The 18,797-nt window shown below is 44.3% G+C and overlaps 1 protein-coding gene across 7 annotated transcripts in view; it reads right to left on the bottom strand.

Annotated features, from left to right (window-relative positions):
- Nucleotides 1-11,751: 11,751 nt before the first annotated feature.
- The window catches only part of LOC129869445 (microtubule-associated serine/threonine-protein kinase 2-like), a 284,626-nt gene continuing 277,580 nt past the window's right edge, over nucleotides 11,752-18,797 (bottom strand). For all 7 annotated transcript variants that reach the window (XM_055943864.1, XM_055943865.1, XM_055943867.1 and 4 more), the window contains one exon: nucleotides 11,752-18,797. This exon is cut by the window's right edge and continues 1,301 nt beyond it. In XM_055943864.1, coding sequence (XP_055799839.1) covers nucleotides 18,021-18,797 — 777 coding nt within the window. In that variant the 3' untranslated portion in view covers nucleotides 11,752-18,020.

Raw genomic sequence — 18,797 nt, 5'->3', positions numbered from 1 at the left:
GACTGTCTGGTGAGTGAATTAGAGCAGATGGGGTTAACACGACTTTCTTGTACTTTGTTTCAATCAAAGCATATATCATTTGTATCATTAGAAATTAAGAAGTGTTTTTGTTGTAACAGTATCGCTATAGTCCTACTATGGTATGCTAATATATTCAGGTTCTGTTATGTGATATTCTAAATAATCATTATGTGACCTTGCTTCAGCTTTGATCTCACTTTACTAAACGGGCACCATTGTGAGAACTATTTGTAATAATGATAGTAAGTGATGAGTAGGGACTATTAGGTGGAGGTAACAGATCTTGATGAGGGTTATTTTAAGCGATTGGAACGCCCTTCGTGGTGCTGAAAGGGCAGTGCCAGGATCGTACAATGATGTAAACAAAGTTGAACCAACTTGTGGTAGTGAAGAATACAGTGCCTTCATAAAGAATTCATACCTCTTGACTTATTCCACATTTTGTTACAGCCTGAATTCAAAATGGATTAAATAGATTTTTTTACTCACCCATCTACACACAATACCCCATAATGACAAAGTGAAAACATGTTTTTTTGAAACATTTGCAAATTTATTGAAAATTAAAAACAGTACCAGACACACCTACTCATTCCAGGGTTTTTCTTTATTTTTACTATTTTCTACAATGTAGAATAATAGTGAAGACATCAACTATGAAATAACACATATGGAATCATGTAGTAACCAAAAAAGTGTTAAACAAATCAAAATATATTTTATATTTGAGATTCTTCAAAGCAACCACCCTTTTGCCTTGATGACAGCTTTGCACACTCTTAGCATTTTCTCAACCAGCGTCATGAGGTAGTCACCTGGAATGCATTTCAATTAACAGATGTGCCTTCTTTAAAGATAATTTGTGTAATTTCTTTACTTCTTAATGTGTTTGAGCCAATCAGTTGTGTTGTGACAAGGTAGGGGTGGTATACAGAAGATAGCCCTATTTGGTAAAATACCAAGTCCATATAATGGCAAGAACAGCTCAAATAAGCAAAGAGAAACGACAGTCCATCATTACTTTAAGACATGAAGGTCAGTCAATCTGGCCCATATATATATATATATATTTGTAAATATACAGTACCAGTCAAACGTTTGGACCCACCTACTCATTCCAGGGTTTTTCTTTATTTGTACTATTTTCTACAGTCCTTAACGATTACAAGCATACCCATGACATGATGCAGAAACCACTGTGCTTGAAAATATGGAGTGTTACTCAGTAATGTGTGGTATTGGATTTGCTCCAAACATAACACTTTGTATTCAGAAAAAAAAAATTCTTTGACACATTTCCTGCAGTATTACTTTAGTGCCTTGTTTCAAACAAGATGCATGTTTTGTAATATTTTTTTCTGTACAGGCTTCCTTCTTTTCACTCTAATTTAGGTTAATATTGTGGATAACTACAATGTTGTTGATCCATCCTCAGTTTTCTCCTATCACAGCCATTAAACTCTCTAACTGTTTTAAAGTCACCATTGGCCTCATGGTGAAATCCTTGAGCTGTTTCCTCCCTCTCCGGTAACGGAGTTAGGAAGGACGCCTGTATCTTTGTAGTGACTGGGTGTATTGATACACCATCCACAGTGTAGTTCATAACTTCACCATGTTCAAAGGATTACTCAATGTCTGCCTTTTTAAACATTTTTACCCATCTACCAATAGGTGCCCTTCTTTACGAGGCATTGGAAAACCTCCCTGGTCTTTGTGGTTGAATCTGTGTTTGAAATTCTCTGTTCAACTGTGTGGTGTACAGAGATGAGGAAGTCATTCAAAAATCATGTTAAACACTATTATTGCACACAAAGTGAGTCCATGCAACTTGTTATGTGACTTGTTAAGCACGTGTTTACGGTTTACTCCTGAAATAATGAATGCTCGCCATAACAAAGGGGTTGAATACTTACTGACTCAAGACATTTCAGCTTTTCATTTTGTATTAATTTGTAAACATTTCGAAAAACCTAATTCCACTTTGACATTATGGGGTATTGTGTGAAGGCCAATGACACAACATCTAAATTGAATCCATTTTAAATTGAAGCTGTAACACAACAAAATGTGGAAAAAATCCAGAGGTGTGAACACTTCCTGGAGGCTCTGTAGCTGAAGGGCAGCTCTGCCATTCGGCCAGTTCAGGAACAAACAACAATCATTTGCAGTATAGCCTAATAGGCCTTCGACTACATGGTACATCACTATTTGTAACCTATAGCCTCATTGCACTGTTTGGGAGGAGAGTTTTAGTTGCTAGAAGGCATTTCATTGTGTTGTGTAGCTTTCACTACTCTGTATCATTAACACAATTTGATTTGATTAGCTTGACCATACGGTTACAATATACCCTATTACATAATAAATGAAAACAGAGGTGAATAATCAATTCATAGAATGTATTTGCATAGATTTAACATGCTATCAAATCAATAGACCAATTAGTGAATAGAAATCATTACTACGTAGAATTGCAGGAAATTCACGTTAAAACCGCCATAAAATCAATATGTGGTGTGGTGTATTCATGCATCTCAAACTATAACGTTAATGCATTTTTACCTTCAACGTGGCCCAATTCACATTTCCAATTGCCCACCCTGACATACCGAGCTGGAACGGACCGGCGTCTCAACCAATAGTCAATATAGGCTAAATACTGTATCTTAAGCAAGGCGACAGCAACTTCCAAGGTCATGCTCCTTGGGCTTTCCTCGAGCAGAACGGTGTTGCCGTAATCAACACTTAACACTTACACAAATGACTGATGATTGGCTGAGAAAAATTGATGATAAAATTATTGTGGGGGCTGTCTTGTTTGACTTCAGTACAGCTTTTGACATTATCGATCATAGTCTGCTGCTAGAAAATTGTCCACTACCGTTCAAAAGTTTGGGGTCACGTAGAAATGTCATTGTTTTTGAAAGAAAAGCAATTTTTTTGTCCATTAAAATAACATCAAATTTATCAGAAATACAGTGCAGACATTGTTAATGACATTGTAGCTTGAAACGGCAGATTTTTTATGGAATATCTACATAGGTGTACATAGGCCCGTTATCAGCAACCATCACTCCTGTCACTCCATCACTCCTCCTCATCACTCCAATGGCACGTTGTGTTAGCTAATCCAAGTTTATAATTTTAAAAGGCTAATTGATCATTAGAAAACCCTTTTGCAATTATGTTAGCACAGCTGAAAACTGTTGTGCTGATTAAAGAAGCAATAAAACGGGCCTTCTTTAGACTAGTTGAGTATCTGGAGCATCAGCATTTGTGGGTTCAATTACAGGCTCATAATGGCCAGAAACAAATTACTTTCTTCTGAAACTTGTCAGTCTATTCTTGTTCTGAGAATTGAAGACTATTCCATGCAAGAAATTGCCAAGAAACTGAAGATCTCTTTAATGGAAGCCCCTCAAACATAATCCAGGTAAAATCAGGAATTCCCCAGGGTAGCTGTTTAGGCCCCTTGCTCTTTTCAATTTTTAGTAACGACATGCCACTGACTTTGAGTAAAGCCAGAGTGCTTATGTATGCGGATGACTCAGCACCATACATGTCAGCTACTACAGCGACTGAAATGACTGCTGCAGTTAGTTTCAGAGTGAGTGGCAAGGAATAAGTTAGCCCTAAGCATCGCATTTGGGACAAAATATTCACTAAACCATAAACCTCAACTAAATCTTGTAATAATTAATGTGGAAATCGAGCAAGTTGAGATGACTAAACTGCTTGGAGTAACCCTAGATTGTAAACGGTCATGGTCAAAACATATTGATACAGTAGTAGCTGTCTGTCCATAATAAAGCAATGCTCTGCCTTCTTAATAACACTATCAACAAGGCAGGTCCTACAGGCACTAGTTTTGTCGCACCTGGACTACTGTTCAGTTGTGTGGTCAGGTGCCTCAAAGAGGGACTTAGGAAATTGCAATTGGCTCAGTACAGGGCAGCACGGCTGGCCCTTGGACGTACACTGAGAGCTAACATTAATAATATGAATGTCTATCTCTCCTGGCTCAAAGTGGAGGAGAGATTGATTTCATCACTTATTGTATTTGTGAAAGGTATTGACTTGTTGAAAGCAGCGAGCTGTCTGTTTAAGGACAAGCACGCAGCTCAGACACCCATGCATACCCCACAAGACATGCCACAAGATGTCTCTTCACAGTGCCCAAGTCCAGAACAGACTATGGGAGGCGCACAGTACTACATCGAGCCATGACTACATGGAACTCTATTCCACATCTGGTAACTGATGCAAGCAGTAAAATTAGATTGTCAAAACAGAAAAACACCTTATGGAACAGCGGGGACTGTGAAGCAACACAAAAATAGGCACAGACACATGCATACACACACACACGATAACATACACACACACACGATAACATACACACACACACACACACACGATAACATACACACACACACGATAACATACACACACACATGATAACATACACACACACACGATAACATACACACACACATACACGTGGATTTAGTACTGTAGATATGTGGTAGTGGTGGAGTAGGGGCATGAGGGCACACAGTGTGTCGTGAAATCTGTGAATGTATTGTAATGTTTTTCAAATTGAAAACTGCCTTAATTTTACTGCACCATAGGAAGAGTGCTAATGGGGATCCATAATAAACACAGAATACATATTGTTCTAGGTTACACTGCACAAGAGGGGGTCTGTGGAGTTTTCTGAACATCAAGGTAGACACACGGTGAATTTGGATCCTAGATCTCATTGGTGTGATGAGGTTCATGTTGCTAAACAGCCTCTCACACTCCACCGTGCTGTATGGAACCGTGCTGTATGGAACCGCGCTGTATGGAACCGTGCTGTATGGAACCGCGCTGTATGGAACCGCGCTGTATGGAACCGTGCTGTATGGAACCGCGCTGTATGGAACCGCGCTGTATGGAACCGCGCTGTATGGAACCGCGCTGTATGGAACAGTGCTGTATGGAACCGTGCTGTATGGAACCGTGCTGTATGGAACCGTGCTGTATGGAACCGTGCTGTATGGAACCGTGCTGTATGGAACCGTGCTGTATGGAACCGTGCTGTATGGAACAGTGCTGTATGGAACCGCGCTGTATGGAACCGCGCTGTATGGAACCGCGCTGTATGGAACCGCGCTGTATGGAACCGCGCTGTATGGAACCGCGCTGTATGGAACCGCGCTGTATGGAACCGCGCTGTATGGAACCGCGCTGTATGGAACCGCGCTGTATGGAACCGCGCTGTATGGAACCGTGCTGTATGGAACAGTGCTGTATGGAACCGTGCTGTATGGAACCGTGCTGTATGGAACCGTGCTGTATGGAACCGTGCTGTATGGAACAGTGCTGTATGGAACCGTGCTGTATGGAACCGTGCTGTATTGAACCGTGCTGTATGGAACCGTGCTGTTTATATTGAGGTGCAGGAGCTCCACAATACTTTTGAGCTAATATTCTAGAAGAGGAACAGGAGCTCAAGCAGTAGAATATGTGAGGTGCCAGTACTCAGCTCCGGTGAGCTTCCTGCCCAAGTCAAGAACTGGAGATATTTACAGTTAAGCAGTGTGTGGTCTCAGCTCGCTTGGCACATTTTCTCTCCTCCTACTGTGAACAAAGGTGTGTGTACTCAGACTGCGCTGCAGTGTGGTCTGCTGTGGACGTGACTCTAAAGCTCTGTTTATAATGCTGTATAGGAACTGCTGGTGATTATTATTCAATGTTCTGATTGGCCAAAGTGGTCAAGCATCTGACGGGCGTCCACAGTCCACAGCCTGCAGTCCATCATTCTCACCATGGCCAGAGAAGACAGGGAAGAAGCCACCATTTACCTCTAGGCTGCTATACAGAGAGAAGATAGGGAAGAAATCACCATTTACCTCTAGGCTGCTATACAGAGAGAAGACAGGGAAGAAGCCACCATTTACCTCTAGGCTGCTATACAGAGAGAAGACAGGGAAGAAACCACCATTTACCTCTAGGCTGCTATACAGAGAGAAGACAGGGAAGAAACCACCATTTACCTCTAGGCTGCTATACAGAGAGAAGACAGGGAAGAAATCACCATTTACCTCTAGGCTGCTATACAGAGAGAAGACAGGGAAGAAACCACAATTTACCTCTAGGCTGCTATACAGAGAGAAGACAGTGAAGAAACCACCATTTACCTCTAGGCTGCTATACAGAGAGAAGACAGGGAAGAAACCACCATTTACCTCTAGGCTGCTATACAGAGAGAAGACAGGGAAGAAATCACCATTTACCTCTAGGCTGCTATACAGAGAGAAGACAGGGAAGAAATCACCATTTACCTCTAGGCTGCTATACAGAGAGAAGACAGGGAAGAAATCACCATTTACCTCTAGGCTGCTATACAGAGAGAAGACAGGGAAGAAATCACCATTTACCTCTAGGCTGCTATACAGAGAGAAGACAGTGAAGAAACCACCATTTACCTCTAGGCTGCTATACAGAGAGAAGACAGGGAAGAAATCACCATTTACCTCTAGGCTGCTATACAGAGAGAAGACAGTGAAGAAACCACCATTTACCTCTAGGCTGCTATACAGAGAGAAGACAGGGAAGAAACCACCATTTACCTCTAGGCTGCTATACAGAGAGAAGACAGGGAAGAAACCACCATTTACCTCTAGGCTGCTATACAGAGAGAAGACAGGGAAGAAACCACCATTTACCTCTAGGCTGCTATACAGAGAGAAGACAGGGAAGAAGCCACCATTTACCTTTAGGCTGCTATACAGAGAGAAGACAGGGAAGAAATCACCATTTACCTCTAGGCTGCTATACAGAGAGAAGACAGTGAAGAAACCACCATTTACCTCTAGGCTGCTATACAGAGAGAAGACAGGGAAGAAGCCACCATTTACCTTTAGGCTGCTATACAGAGAGAAGACAGGGAAGAAATCACCATTTACCTCTAGGCTGCTATACAGAGAGAAGACAGTGAAGAAACCACCATTTACCTCTAGGCTGCTATACAGAGAGAAGACAGAGAAGAAATCACCATTTACCTCTAGGCTGCTATACAGAGAGAAGACAGAGAAGAAACCCCCATTTACCAGCGCCTAGGCTGTTACACATACGGTGCATTTGGAAAAAGAATTCAGACCCCTTGACTTTTTGTTACATTACGGTCTTATTCTAAAATTGATAGATGTATTTTTAATTTATCATCAAATCTACACAATACCGCATAATGATAAAGCAAAAATAGGTTTTTAGAAATGTTTGCAAATGTATTAAATATTAAAAACTGAAATCTTACATTACAAGTATATTACAAGTATTCAGACCCTTTACTCAGTACTTTGTTGAAGCACTTTTGGCAGCGATTACAGCCTTGAGTCTTCTTGGGTATGACGCTACAAGCTTGGCACACCTGTATTTGGGGAGTTCCTCCCATTCTTCTCTGCAGATCCTCTCAAGCTCTGTCAGGTTGGATGGGGAGCGTCACTGCGCGACTATTTTCAGGTCTCTCCAGAGATGTTCGATCGGGTTCAAGTCCGGGCTCTGGTTGGGCCACTCAAGGACATTCAGACACTTGTCCCGAAGCCACTCCTGCGTTGTCTTGGCTGTGTGCGTCGAGTCGTTGTCCTGTTGGAACCTTTGCCCCAATCTGAGGTCCTGAGCGCTCTGGAGCAGGTTTTCACTAAGGATTTCTATGTACTTTGCGCCATTCATCTTTCCCTCGATCCTGACTAGTCTCCCAGTCCCTGTCGCTGAAAAGCATCCCCACAGCGTGATGCTGCCACCACCATGCTTCACCGTAGAGATGGTGCCAGGTTTCCTCCAGACGTGACGCTTGGCATTCAGGACAAAGAGTTCAATCTTGGTTTCATCAGACCAGAGAATCTTGTTTTTCATGGTCTTAGAGTCTTTAGGTGCCTTTAGGCAAACTCCAAGTGGACTGTCATGTGCCTTTTCACTGAGGAGTGGCGTCTGTCTGGCCACTCTACCATAAATGCCTGCTTGGTGGAGTGCTGCAGAGATGGTTGTCCTTCTGGAAGGTTCTCCCATCTCCACAGATGAACTATGGGAGCTATTTCAGAGTGACCATTGGGTTCTTGGTCATCTCCCTGACCAAGGCTCTTCTCCCCCATTTGTTTTGGTGGTTCCAAACTTCTTCCATTTAAGAATGATGGAGGCCACTGGGTTCTTGGGGACCTTCAATGCTGCAGAAAGTTTTTGGTACCCTTCCCCAGATCTGTGCCTCGACACAATCCTGTCTCGGAGCTCTACGGACAATTCCTTCGACCTCATGGCTTGGTTTTTGCTCTGACATGCACTGTCAACTGTAGGACCTTATATAGACAGGTGTGTGCCTTTCCAAATCATGTCCAATCAATTAAATTTACCACAGGTGGACTCCAATCAAGTTGTAGAAGCATTTCAAGGATCATCAATGGAAACAGGATGCACCCGAGTCTCATAGCAAAGGGTCTGAATACTTATGTAAATAAGCTATTTCAGTTTTATTTATTTTTCATTCATTTGCAAAATCTCGCAAAAACCTATTTTCACTTTATCGTTATGGAGTACTGTGTGTAGATTGATGAGGAACATTTATCAAGTTTAGAATAAGGTTGTAACGTTACAAAATGAATGACAATAAAGGGGTCTGAATACTTTCCGAATGCACTGTATTTTTTTCTCTCGTCATTCTATTGTTTTTCCATGGGATTTTAGTGGTAATTCAAAATAATTTATTTAGAATTTATCAGAATACTTTTTCCAGAAATAGTTTGACCAGCTCTGTGTATTCTCAAATGAAGAAAGTAAGGGAGTGGTGCTTAAAGCCACACGACATACAACCACCCTGCATAAAGAGCACTGATTACATTATCAATGGTGTTTATGATTAGCCTGGTGAAACCAACCACTGCATTCACCTTATACGCATCTAACAATTAAAAAATAAGCAACAAATAATGTCCGTTTACAGAAATGATGTTTCACAATTGGGTTATCAAATGTACCAAAGTGATGAGGTGGGTTACTTTCTGTATTTGTACAAATGATGCGCCTGTGAAAGCTGTTGCTGCTGACAGGTGAAGCTTGCTGGCCGGATACTTGCCAACATGACTGTTCCATTCATAAGAATGCTCACAGCGAGGGCCTGTCTGCATGATGCTGATAAGGGCCCCCTTGCTGGTCTTCTCTATGCTGCATGTTCAGCTGCAAAATGGACATCTCTCCAACAACTGCAGCATGCAATCTCATGATGTGGTGTTGACGGGAGGGCCTGTGACAGGGTGATAAACTGTAATAGACAGCCAAGTGGTAAATAGCTTTTTTTCCCCGAAAGAAAAACACAAAGCTTTTTGATAATGCAATTCACAACTAAAATGGCTCAACTAGTTGTATCTGCTTGGCTGGGGAATCAGCCTACTAGTTTATCAAGCCGGGTATTTTAGACATAACACACATTACCCGTCGTTGTTGATGAAGCTGTCTGTGTCATCAGGGCAGTAACTCGGGTCACTATCAGAGGCCTCATGATGGCGTGTCCTTTTCATACAATTCGAGGGAGACTGGAAACAACGGAGGAGGTGTCGCAAGGGTACTTGTCACATGACACACTTATCCTGACGTCTTGCCTGAAAAACTGTGAAAATAGCAAGCGAACAGTGAATACAATTATTGAGGGAAGTTGCTAGACCAGCTCGCTAGACCAGCTCGGTAGACCAGCTCGCTAGACCAGCTCGGTAGACCAGCTCGCTAGACCAGCTCGCTAGACCAGCTCGCTAGACCAGCTCGCTAGACCAATGCATTCACACTGCTGGACCTTTGCTCTCTCTGGTAGGTCCCGGCATCCATTCCTGACCAGGGGATTAGTCTGGCACCCAATTGTGGACTTGGTCTAACAGAAAAACAGGGTCGACGATTGTCATCATACCTCAATTGAGATAGAATAGTGTCTAACCCCCAGATGTGTCCATTTACAGAGACATTAGAGAGCAGTACTCTCGCCTTGCCTGGATTAACAGACTGCAGGCTACTTTACTGAAGAAGAACGAGAGAAAAGGGGGAAAATTAGTTTACAAATAATTTACTGTCCCTTTACTACCCCTCTCAGGACCGTGGACATGATTTGGACAAATGTCTTAAAAATCTAACGCTTCGCAAGAAAGGGCAATTTGATCGCATTTATTCGGTTTTCTAAGTGAGATTTTCCCAAGTGAGAGTGCTACTTTCGTAAAAGAGACTATCAAAGTGGTGGCAGGGACAGGAGTACGGTTTCATTTCCCATCCATTTATCGGCACTCATCTTCCGTCTAACTGCCTCAGAGTGAGCCACTGATGTCCAGTAATTGCAGGTAAAATTGCAGATGTGGTGATTTTTCAGTTTGATACTCTATATATACAAAAGTATGTGGACACCCCTTCAAATTAGTGTATTCGGCTATTTCAGCCACACCCATTGCTGACAGCCATGCAATCTCCATAGACAAACATTGGCAGTAGAATCGCCTCACTGAAGAGCTCAGTGACTTTCAACGTGTCATCGTCATAGGATGCCACCTTTCCAACAAGTCAGTTCATCAAATTTCTGCCCTGCTAGAGCTGCCCTGTCAACTGCTAGTGCTGTTATTGTGAAGTGGAAACGTCTAGGAGCAACACCGGCTCAGCCGCGAAATGGTAGGCCACACAAGCTGACAGAACGGGACTGGTTGAAGCGCATAAAAATGTCCTGTTCTCGGTTGCAACACTAACTACTGAATTCCAAATTGCCTTTGGAAGCAACGTCACAACAATAACTTAGTCGGGAGCTTCATGAAATGGGTTTCCGTGGCCGAGCAAGCGTCGTCTGGAGTGGTGTAAAGCTCGCGCCATTGGACTCTGGAGCAGTGGAAATGCATTCTCTGGAGTGATGAATCACACTTCACCATCTGGCAGTCTGACGGACAAATCTGTGTTTGGCGGATACCAGGAGAATGACTACCTGCCCCACAATGCCTAGTGTCAACTGTAAAGTTTGGTGGAGGAATAATGGTTCGGGCTAGGCCCCTTGCTTTCAGGGAAATCTTTAACGCTACAGCATACAATGACATTCTAGACAATTCTGTGCTTCCAACTTTGTGGCAACAGTTTGGGGAAGGCTCTTTCTTGTTTCAGCATGACAATGCCCATGTGCACAAAGCGAGGTCCACACAGAAATGGTTTGTTGAGATCGGTGTGGAAGAACTGGCCTGCACATAGCCCTGACCTCAACCCCATTGAACACCTTTGGAATGAATTGGAACACCGACTGCGAGCCAGGCCTAATTGCCCAACATCAGTGCCCGACCTCACTAAAGCTCTTGTGGTTGAATGGAAGCAAGTCCCCACAGCAATGTTCCCACATCTAGTGGAAAGCCTTCCCAGAAGAGTGGAGGCTGTTATGGCAGCAAAGGGGGACCCATGATGCCCGTGATTTTGGAATGAGATGTTTGACGAGCAGGTGTCCACATACTTTTGGTCATGTAGTGTATGTCTGATTCTGTAAAATATAATTTATATGAACGTAAAAAGCACTACTGTGTCAAATGCCTGACGATACCTTGTTTTACAGCATTGTTGATCATTTTGGTTAAAATGAAAAGCACGTATTTATCTTTTGCCAGAGATCTACAGATCATCACCTTATCCTACACTCATACATAAATATTAACAATAATAACAGTCAAGCATAAACATACAAAACACCAGAAATATACATAAAAAAACTTTATTATTATGATAATGTAGGATTAACAACAACATGCGTTTAACCACAATAGAAAATAAAAAGATATTGCACTGGTTTTACTGTAGCAATCTATCTTCACCCTTTTCAGACAGATCCCCTCTCCTTCACACTTCAGACACACGCTGTACACACACACAGAATCTATCTTCACCCTTTTCAGACAGATCCCCTCTCCTTCACACTTCAGACACACGCTGTACACACACACAGGATCTATCTTCACCCTTTTCAGACAGATCCCCTCTCCTTCACACTTCAGACACACGCTGTACACACACACAGAATCTATCTTCACCCTTTTCAGACAGATCCCCTCTCCTTCACACTTCAGACACACGCTGTACACACACACAGGATCTATCTTCACCCTTTTCAGACAAATCCCCTCTCCTTCACACTTCAGACACACGCTGTACACACACACAGAATCTATCTTCACCCTTTTCAGACAGATCCCCTCTCCTTCACACTTCAGACACACGCTGTACACACACACAGAATCTATCTTCACCCTTTTCAGACAGATCCCCTCTCCTTCACACTTCAGACACACGCTGTACACACACACAGAATCTATCTTCACCCTTTTCAGACAGATCCCCTCTCCTTCACACTTCAGACACACACACAGGATCTATCTCACACAGTCTTTAAAATACTGCCTAAACACTGGGGAGTCAAGTCCATAATATGAAGTCAACAGTCTCCTCTTCCCTCAGTTCAGTGGCATTGGTCTCTGCACACAGACAGCCCTACCATCGCTATGGGCTTTAACACACAACGCATACTGTGGCTACAATAAAAACACATACTGTATGGATCTGTCTGTAGAGATGTAGTGAGGTTAAAGTCCAGGGTGGAGGTTACCCACAGGGTTAACAGAGAGAGAGAGAGAGGAACAGCCCCTACAGTGGGGAGCTACTGTGGCTTCGGGCTCTGGGGGGCCTAACTGAACATTGGAGGTGATGGGCCCAGACTAGGGGGTAGGTAGTGTTTTGTTTGGCTGAAATTGCTTTGTGTATGGTGTGTGTGTGTGTGTGTGTGTGTGTGTGTGTGTGTGTGTTGGGAGCAGCCAACAGCCCAGGGCCAGAGATGAATTACTCCACCAGGGAAACTAACACTTGACTTCCCTCTCTGACAGATGGCTGGATCAGCATCATTACAGACGATGTTTGTGTGATACAACAGTGAATGTCAGGGATGGTCAGGCTGGCGCCGGGCGGTGGCGGATGGCACTCGGATTGGGTCAGAGAGAGTAGCAGCTGTCCAAGCAGTAATAACAACAGGGCCACCAGTATAGTCCAGAAGAGATGACATACAACACAATACACACTGTAGAAACTATTCTTACAGGGATGACCCATATCAAATCAGAACTTCAGATCCGTTTTGGGACTATAGTCATTCGATGTGCAGGGGCCAAGTGAACAACATTCATTTAGTATCAAATGGGGAATGCCACAGAGACCTGTCTTTCAAATCATGTCTCTGGCTGATATAAAATAACACTCAACACACAGACACAAATGGAGGATGACAATTTGAGTCACCTGACATATTTGGCCAATGAGGAGATGCTCTCTCAGTCTGGGGTTGATTGATTGGCTACAGCAGAGTTGTTAAATCCCAACGCTAAGCTTGGCCGATCTGTCCCAGTGACAAATGACAGCTTTTCTCTGCGAGGACTTAGGGCCTACACCTCACATTACCTACCCTCTATCCTCCTTCACTAGAGGATACCACTATTCACACCGCAGGTGATTTTGGAAACGTCCCAAAAGGCACCCTATTTCCTATATAGTGCACTACTTTTGACCAGGGCCGAACCTCTAAACATTATATGCACTATGTTCCTCCTCATGAACATTGTCTGTGGTCCGTCAGTGGTTAGGTTACATGAATACTATGCAAAGGCCATAACAAGCCAGTCACACTGATATGATCCAGGGTAACTTTACAGTGTGGAAAGCTGTTGATATGAATAATTATCACTGCCTGTTACAGAGGTCGATTTCTAGTAGCATTGAGGAAGATTGAACAACATTACAGAAATCGCTAGCCACGGTCTGTCTGTCTGTCTGTGGGGTTGTCTGTCTTTCTGTCAGTGGGGTTGTCTGTCTTTCTGTCAGTGGGGTTGTCTGTCTTTCTGTCAGTGGGGTTGTCTGTCTCTCTGTCAGTGGGGTTGTCTGTCTCTCTGTCAGTGGAGTTGTCTGTCTCTCTGTCAGTGGAGTTGTCTGTCTGTCTGTCTGTCTGTCTGTGGGGTTGTCTGTCTGTCTGTCTGTGGGGTTGTCTGTGGGGTTGTCTGTCTGTCTGTCTGTGGGGTTGTCTGTCTGTCTGTCTGTCTGTGGGGTTGTCTGTCTGTGGGGTTGTCTGTGGGGTTGTCTGTCTGTCTGTCTGTGGGGTTGTCTGTCTGTCTGTCTGTGGGGTTGTCTGTCTGTCTGTCTGTCTGTCTGTGGGGTTGTCTGTGGGGTTGTCTGTCTGTCTGTCTGTCTGTGGGGTTGTCTGTGGGGTTGTCTGTGGGGTTGTCTGTCTGTCTGTCTGTCTGTGGGGTTGTCTGTGGGGTTGTCTGTCTGTCTGTCTGTGGGGTTGTCTGTCTGTCTGTCTGTCTGTCTGTCTGTGGGGTTGTCTGTCTGTCTGTCTGTCTGTGGGGTTGTCTGTCTGTCTGTCTGTCAGTGGGGTTGTCTGTGGGGTTGTCTGTCTGTCTGTCAGTGGGGTTGTCTGTGGGGTTGTCTGTCTGTCTGTCAGTGGGGTTGTCTGTCTGCCAGTGGGGTTGTCTGTCTGTCTGTCTGTCTGTCTGTCTGTCTGGGGTTAGGTATTGACAACACAGATCTCTTTAGTATCTATAGACACCAGACACCAGTCCTGTCTCACCCTCAGTCAGTCATCCCAATGAGCTGCTCTCTGAGACATCTCCAACAGCAACAAAACTTTGCAGGACACCCCGAGGGAGATTTGAACTCTCACACAGAAAAAAATAGATGTATGCTGCAGGTAGCCACAGTTTTACAACATGGCAACATCCCCTTACTTTGCAAACTAAGACACACAAATGAACGCCCACACACACATACACACACACGCAGGAACACACACACAGGAACACACCCACGCAGGAACAGCCACAAGCATGAACGCCCACACCCACGAACGCCCACACGCCCACACGTAGCAGTGGGACTAGAGGATCATAGTGGTGTTCGGTCAGTTCAGACTTCTGATTGGTCAACATCGTTGTGACTAACCTAAAAGCCAGGGATCTGATTGCCCTTCCTTTTATTTAGTTGGCTTTTCATTTGACATACAGCAATAAAAGGGTTGTGCAAAGCCCGCCCCCCTGCTGACCCATCCCCGACCCTATAGGCCAACTGAGATATCAGTCAGGGACAGACAGCACTAATAGGGGTAACTAACTATGAGACGTCTACACTAACTAAAACACACTCCCAAGTCCCAACACGGCAGAGTAAAAAAGACACAGCAGACCTTTAAATATTCATATATATATATATACACACACACACACATCTGACAGCCACTTGACAACACACACAGTCTTGAACGCATATACAAAGTAAAGTCTGTTAGCTTTACAGGATAAGAGGCAAAACACAGAGAGAACACAGCAAGTTGAACAAACCTGAAGTGTCTGAAAAACAGAGCGAGCAGGGGCTAGAAATAAAGACAACGGTGAGACGTGGAAAACCACTGGTTGTCAGAATATACATGAAGGCCAGTGTGTCTACTGTTGTACTGCTACACTAACGTAGAGCTTGGCCACATCTCCCCGAAAAATCTGATCTGGACTTTTTCAAATTTATGGCCATTCACAATATATATCTCAATAAAAAAGAAAAAAAAGTTTACTCTAACTAAGCTTTTTTTTGGTACAATTAAAGGTAAAATAAACAGCATTTCAAACAGTCAGCTATAATCTAATGAATTCAGGACTAGGCTAAATAAAAGCCTTCCACAACCATAAGACCCATTAATCATTTTATACTTTTTTATCAAAATAGTTTAACCTGATTTTTTTTCTGGCTTTCAAGTCGGTCTATGACAATGACCTTTTTAGTTATAAATGTAACCAGAACCATGCATAATGCACATTCACTAATAATGACCAACTTCTTGTAGCAGCCATTATAGAACATTAACACAGCCCTCATCAACAATCTGTCAAGCGATGTTCATTGATACTCTCGTTTTAGTAGTGTCTGCTCTATGCATAATTTAAGAAGTTGAGACAGAGGGTTAACTTCTCCTCTACTACAGTAAATTAATGTCTCAATGTGTTTCAGTGTCCATATGACCCATTCTGTTAGACCAAACCTCAAATGGAGAGTTGAAACGGCTTGTTAGAGAGGAAGTGATCTTTAGTCTTTGTTGTTGTGAGTGACAGGGGGAGGGGCTTGGTGTCTGTGTGCAAGTGGGAAGGTGCACAGTACACACAGCATGGGGGGGAAGGATACGAGACCAAAAAGACAAACGCTCATAAAAACTAAAAATATTAAAACCTCAATTCTTGCGATACAGGCATTTGAAACATCGCGCTAAAGCATACCTTAAAATGAATCAACTGAATCCGACATATTGCCCAGCCCTATGCTAACTAGCCCGTATACAGACTTGTGAGCAGTCTTCCTGACTCAGACTTTGAGAGGAGTCTGGGTAATTGAGTTTCAGGGGCAGAGTAGTCCACCCCTGTGGACTACAGGAAGTGGAACACCCCAGGAACAATCCGCTGCCCGGTATTCAAACCCATATATATAAATAGATCTACCTCATCTTAACTACTTGACTCTTGTCATCTCAACACTGTTTGTCTGTGTAGTTGACCAAACCAGACTAGGACCAGATTGATTAGGTGTCCCCAGGTCGTCTGTGACTAGATCACTGTCCCTCCTTTCCTCCTCATCTCACCTATAGTCCATCTCAATGTAAAGCTGTTCTATGAACCACCCTTCTTTAATCATTAGAAACATGTCCCCTGACATAGGGATCTAGATCTGGTGAGGCTATCATGCAGTTACAAGGTGAACGGCTAGGCTAGTATCCTAGCTACCACAACACGTACAGCCACACACAGCTCTATACACTACAGTAGCTACACTGACAGGTCCAGGTAGAGCCATGGAAGGGTTAGCTTCTATACGCTAGCTACACTGACCGGTCCAGGTAGAGCCATGGAAGGGTTAGCTTCTATACGCTAGCTACACTGACAAGCACACAAATAGCAGGTGGAGCGGATAGGGAAAGAGATTTTCATGGAACGCTCTGTGATTCAAATACAAACATTGCTTGAATAGCCATTCTGACAGCCACAACATGAATAGAGTGTTATATAGAGACCAGAGGGTTTTCTCTAGCTAGTCTGCACTATTAAACAGTTAAAGATACAGAGTGCAGCGTTAGACCATGAGGGAATAATAACACACAATGCCATTTGCCTGAGGCTGCTGAGTGAGTTAAAGGTGGGTGATGCACATTGTTTCATTAACAGACTGTAATGTATTTATACTGATTGCTAAGCATACGCTACTTTTATTGCCGAGTTACACCCTGTTCAGTCACGGACGGCTGGAGACATGCAGGAGGGGTGCAGTGGTGGCTGTATTGTTTACAAGGCACAACCTGATCTATTGGCTTGATAAAAGTCTCATGTCAGACGACTGGAACTTCCAAGGTGAAAGCTAACGAGGCATTATACTAAGAAAAGAGCATTAGAGTGTTTGTGTGTGTTTGTTAATCCTTTCCTCAGTGCGTGTGGATCAGTCAACTCACACGGTTTATTTCTAGCCCCCATGTTTCTTTGCAGAGAGAGAAACAAACGCAGACCGACTTCACAGGAACATGAATCAACGTCAAAAAACTGAGTATAAGAACAACAAGAGATCTACAGCCAATCAGGATGTCTCTGGAATACAGGAATACATAGTCAGTGCCCAAACTATCACCTCCCTCCCTCTCTCTCTCTCTCTCCCTCCATCTCTCTCTCTCTCTCCATCTCTCTCTCTCTCCCCCTCCATCTCTCTCTCTCTCTCTCTCTCCCTCTCCCTCCATCTCTCTCTCTCCCTCCATCTATCTATACTATACTATCTGGCTATACTCTCAGATAATGATTAGTGAGTTGCAAACAGTTTAGAATGTTGTTTTCTTTCAAACATGCAGTTGTCTGTGGATAAAGATTCAAATCTCCATCAAGCAGTCTCTATTGTCATGGCTGTCTTATCTGCTACGTCTTCTTGCTGCTGGTTTTATCCTGCGGGGTGGAGGCTGCGGAGGCTGGGCTGGGTCTCTGTGAGGCCAGGGGGTCTGGCCTATTGTGCTGCTCTGAGGCTGCAGTAGGTGTCTTGTTGGGTGTGGTGGTGGGCGCCTTCCTTGGTGCAGTCTCCCCGCTGCCTCTTAACACCACCACTGGCCTCTCCATGGGGTCCTGGGTGCCCTGGGCCAGGGTACAGTCTTTAGGAGGGGAAGGCCTCCTCTGTGGAGAGGGAGGGGGAGCTGGCTCAGTTTTGGAGGAGGGCTGCCTGGGAGGAGACTGGGAGGACAGGCGGGGCGGGGGCTGAGGGGCAGGGTGTCTGAAGGTGGAGGGGGAGAGGGGAGTGGTGGTGGCGGTGAGGGGGGAGTCAGGTATGGCCTTGGGGTGAGGTGGGTCAGAGGGTCTCTGATTCTGGTCTTTGGCTCTCTCAAAGGCCTCCTTGGCCCCGGGGATGGTCAGTTTGACGGGCCCCAGGACGCTATGAGCTACATTGGCTAGATGTGACACCACCTTGTCCACCCCACTATCTGACCTTGACACTGGGGCTGGAGAGGCTGGGGGGCTGGGGGTGGCGTAGGCCGGGGTGGCGTAGGCTGCAGCAGCGGCAGCAGCGGCAGCATGTCTCCGGTTGTCAGCCTCCTTCCTCTCCTTGGTGATGCCTGGGGAGGAGATGGGTGTGGGGACTAGGTCTCTGCCGTCTATGGACCCAGTGGGGCTGGATCTGGGGGCCTCCAGGCCAGAGTCTCTCTC

This window comes from Salvelinus fontinalis, chromosome 14, assembly GCF_029448725.1.
Source record: "Salvelinus fontinalis isolate EN_2023a chromosome 14, ASM2944872v1, whole genome shotgun sequence".
NCBI classification, from domain to species: Eukaryota; Metazoa; Chordata; class Actinopteri; order Salmoniformes; family Salmonidae; genus Salvelinus; species Salvelinus fontinalis.
This window is presented reverse-complemented; position numbering and strand designations above follow the sequence as displayed.